The 3,664-nt window shown below is 42.2% G+C and overlaps 1 protein-coding gene across 1 annotated transcript in view; it reads left to right on the top strand.

Annotated features, from left to right (window-relative positions):
* GIGYF2 (GRB10 interacting GYF protein 2) overlaps window positions 1-3,664 on the top strand; it is a 71,879-nt gene that overhangs the window by 50,941 nt on the left and 17,274 nt on the right. The window contains exon 17 of the mRNA XM_019503087.1: window positions 3,482-3,640. Coding sequence (XP_019358632.1) covers window positions 3,482-3,640 — 159 coding nt within the window. The remainder of the gene's footprint in view (window positions 1-3,481; window positions 3,641-3,664) is intronic.

Raw genomic sequence — 3,664 nt, 5'->3', positions numbered from 1 at the left:
TGGTCTGACAGGACCTGCCACTGATGAACCCGTGCTGATTGCCCCTAAGCATGCAGTCCCCTGCTGTCCCCTCCTGGATGTGTGCCAGAATTATTTTCTCAAACAGCTTGCCTAGGATCGAGGTAAGACTAACTGGCCTATAGTTTCCCGGGTCTTCCTTCCTCCCAGCAGTGGCCAACAGTAAGATGCCTTGTAGTTTCATCTCTGTCCCCCTTCTTGAAGATTGTAACAATCAAGGCATCCCTTAGGTCAGCTGGGATTTCTTCCTTCCAGATTTTAAGGATGAAGATGTGAAGCTGACATGTAAGTTGTTCTCCTCCTCCTTTGAAAATCTGTGCACGTATTCTGTCAGAATCGGCTGCCTTGTTATTCTTCATTTTCCCGATGGCACTCCCGACCTCTGCCAGGGTAAGTAGCAAACCAAGGTCTTCTCTGATTGCTTTTTGCAGAAAGTTGTTGATTTCATTCATCGACAGTTGAGTCATGATTCTGAAGGTCCTGGAAATGTTCTTTCCAGCAAGCATTGATGGATTTGCTGTCTTTCAGGAGTGTTGTTGCATCCTTTGATCTTAGAAGATTGAGGCCTTGAGCACTAGGGCCATAGACAGCTTTGGTAGCACTGAAGAAGCCACAAGGGTCACAGATGTCAGCAAAATGTTGGATTTTTTTTGATTTCTGAATCCACCATTCATTCTTCAGTTCTCATGGTCTCCTCTGCAGCTCTGATTTTGCTTGTTGGTGTCCATTTTTCTTGATGGCAGAGTTGATGCCATTCTGCCAGGCACAAAAAGCTTTTCGTTTCCTGTCCACGAGACCTTGAATTTCAGTGTCATTTTCATCAAACCAGTCTTGATGCTTCTTGGTCTTGTATCCTATGGTATTTTCACAGGATGAGAGAATAGCTATCTTGAGTCCCATCCGATGATCCTCAACTCCTCCTGAGTGCTCTGTTGGTAGTATCTCATTTGGAAGTTGCTAAAATTCTCTCTGCTTGAGTGGGTCCTTCAAGTACTTGATGCAGTCTTGATGGACATGCAGGAATGGATGAGGCAGTGGTCAGTCCAGCAGTCATCAGTGCTAGTCATGACTCTCATAATCAGGACATCCTGGTGATCACGACTCCGAACAATCATGTAGTCAATTAAATGCCAGTGTTTCGATCTAGGGTGTTTCCAGGACGTCTTGAACTTGTTCCTTTGACGCAACAGGGTATTTGTGATGACAAGTCTGTGTTCTGCACACTTCATCAGGAGAAGGACCCTGTTAGCATTTGAATTTCCAATCCCTTCTTTTCCAGTAGTACCATTCCAAAGTTCGGAATCTCTTCCTGCTGGTATTAAAATCTCCAAGAAGGATGATCTTTTCTTCCCTTAGGGTAAACGATAGGATGGCATCAAGCTGTGAGTAGAAGTTCTCCTTCATGATCTCATTGGCATCGAGGGTCGGGGCAATTGTTGCCTGTTGGTTTTTGGTGAGTTTCAGATGGAGAGTCATGAGGCATTCATTAACGCCAGTTGGGAGTTCTGAGAGTCAGTTCACAAATTCGTTTTTGATGGCAAAACGAACTCCACGTGTCCATGGCTCTTCTTCTGCTCCCTCTCCAGAAGGTGCATCTTCCACCTTCTTTTTTCAGATCTCCTTCTCCAGCATGTCAAGTTTCAGATAGCGCAGCAGTGTCAATGTTGAACTTCCTCAATTCCCAAGAGACGGTTGCTGTCCTTCGCTTGGGGCAGTCACAATTTGCATAGTCCATTAAGATTCATACGTTCCACATTCTGAAAATCATTTTTGTTTCTTTGTGACTGCATAGAGGTGATCCCACGGGGTGTGGTTATCTAGTCAGGAACAGATCGAGACAGACTGTTTGGGGCACCTTTTCTAGCCCCCTCCCCATGTGGGGTGAGAAGAATGGATCCTAAATAGGACTGTTCTCAGGATCATTGGAACACACAAGCCACTCCTCCACTACAAGGTGGTGATCTCCAGAGAGGAAATCAAACATATGAAGCAAGGGAGTTTCTTTTGGAGCACTCACTGTGCCTATGTGTCTTTTGAAATACAAAACAAGTAAGCTACCTGGGCATCAGTAAATTGGAATTTTTGATTCCAGCTCCGTGTGTTTCTATTTTATACATATTTGCTTGTATTCTCTGATCAAACAAAATGCAAAGTGATGCCCATCCATCCAACATTGGCCTCTTAGTAAGAGCAGCATCAGCCAGTAATTTGCTGGGTCTCTTTCTGGCTGCATTCCTGATCTTCAACTATACTTGTGCTCCAGAATGGCTCCAGGTTGTGCAGTGCGCCTGTCTCCAGACCTTCCCTAACATAGTGCCTCTAAGCCTTGATAAAAGGAGGAAGTAGCTAAAAGGTAGCCATTTTTTTTCTTGCATTAGCCAAAAAGAAAAAAGCACTCTCCTGAAAATTAATTTTAATTAGGATGCAGAAAGATGGATAAACTCTTACTTCATTACATAGAGTAATTGTCCTCTGTTTTCTCATCCTGGGGATTATGGAGTTTTGTATATATCATAAGAGGCCATTATGCAGATTTTGATTAATTATCTATAGTTACCTATCATCCCTGGCATATTTGTCCATGCATTCCGTCCAGTATGATGCTTAGTATGTTGTAATTCATTTATGCATTGTACGTAGTTTTAGAATTCACTTCCTTGATTTGCCAGAGTCCAAAACTAGTATGACCTTCTGGCCATGATGCAAAATACGAAGGTACATAACATGCAGTAATGCATTGCTCCTAGAAAACTATTAAATTACATTTGGAAATCTAGTAAAAATAAGAAAATATGTATTTTATAGGCCTCTAAGAATCAGTGCTTAGAAATCTGCTTACCTAAGATGAGGAGTAAAAATATTGAGCAGGACAAGAGGAATGATACCAAAAGAGGATGAAAAAAATACTTGAGGTTTTAAATAGAAGATAAAGCATGGATAAGAATACCATTTGCTTGATTTCAGGATATAAAAGTAAGGAATAAGGGGTATTAGAAGCAACTAAGATCAGGACAGAAGCGAGGAAACAGTGATACTCTGGCTACCTGTCCTGTAAGAGGAAAGAAAGAAGAGAAGCTTAAAACTCCCTGTTGCTGCTCTCAGATTTTCAGGTCCTAGGCAAAAGAAAGAGAAGTATCTTGAAGTCTCTTGATGGTTCTCCTCCTTTTTCTGCCTTTCTATCCCCAGATTGAATACTAAAGCAGAATATTGGATGATTTCAGATTATTTGGAGTTTCTGTTCTAGGAACAACCACTGTCTGTCTCTTGGATGCATGTCACACCAGAAAAAAAGATGTTAACCTGTGTCTCTGGCATTGGGATTCTAGTGTTTAGAATAAGCGTTGTTAATATTAAATTTTGGAGCTTTCCCTGAGAGTTTCTCTGGCCAGACTATGCTGTGTTCAGTGTCCCCATTTAAGAAGTGAATTGGTGTATGTTTCTTATCTTTTGTTTCCACCTTTAGGAAGAAGCCCTGAGAAGACAGAGAGAACAAGAAATTGCACTAAGACGGCAGCGGGAAGAAGAAGAGAGACAACAGCAGGAGGAAGCACTTAGAAGACTGGAGGAGAGGAGAAGAGAAGAAGAAGAAAGGCGGCAGAGAGAGGAGTTGCTTCGCAAACAGGTGAAAAGTAGTACAAGGGCTTTA

Source organism: Gavialis gangeticus, unplaced genomic scaffold (assembly GCF_001723915.1).
Source record: "Gavialis gangeticus isolate Ggan-Ray unplaced genomic scaffold, GavGan_comp1, whole genome shotgun sequence".
NCBI lineage: Eukaryota > Metazoa > Chordata > Crocodylia > Gavialidae > Gavialis > Gavialis gangeticus.
Note: the sequence above shows the minus strand (reverse complement) of the source record. Positions and strands in the feature narration are given on the sequence as shown.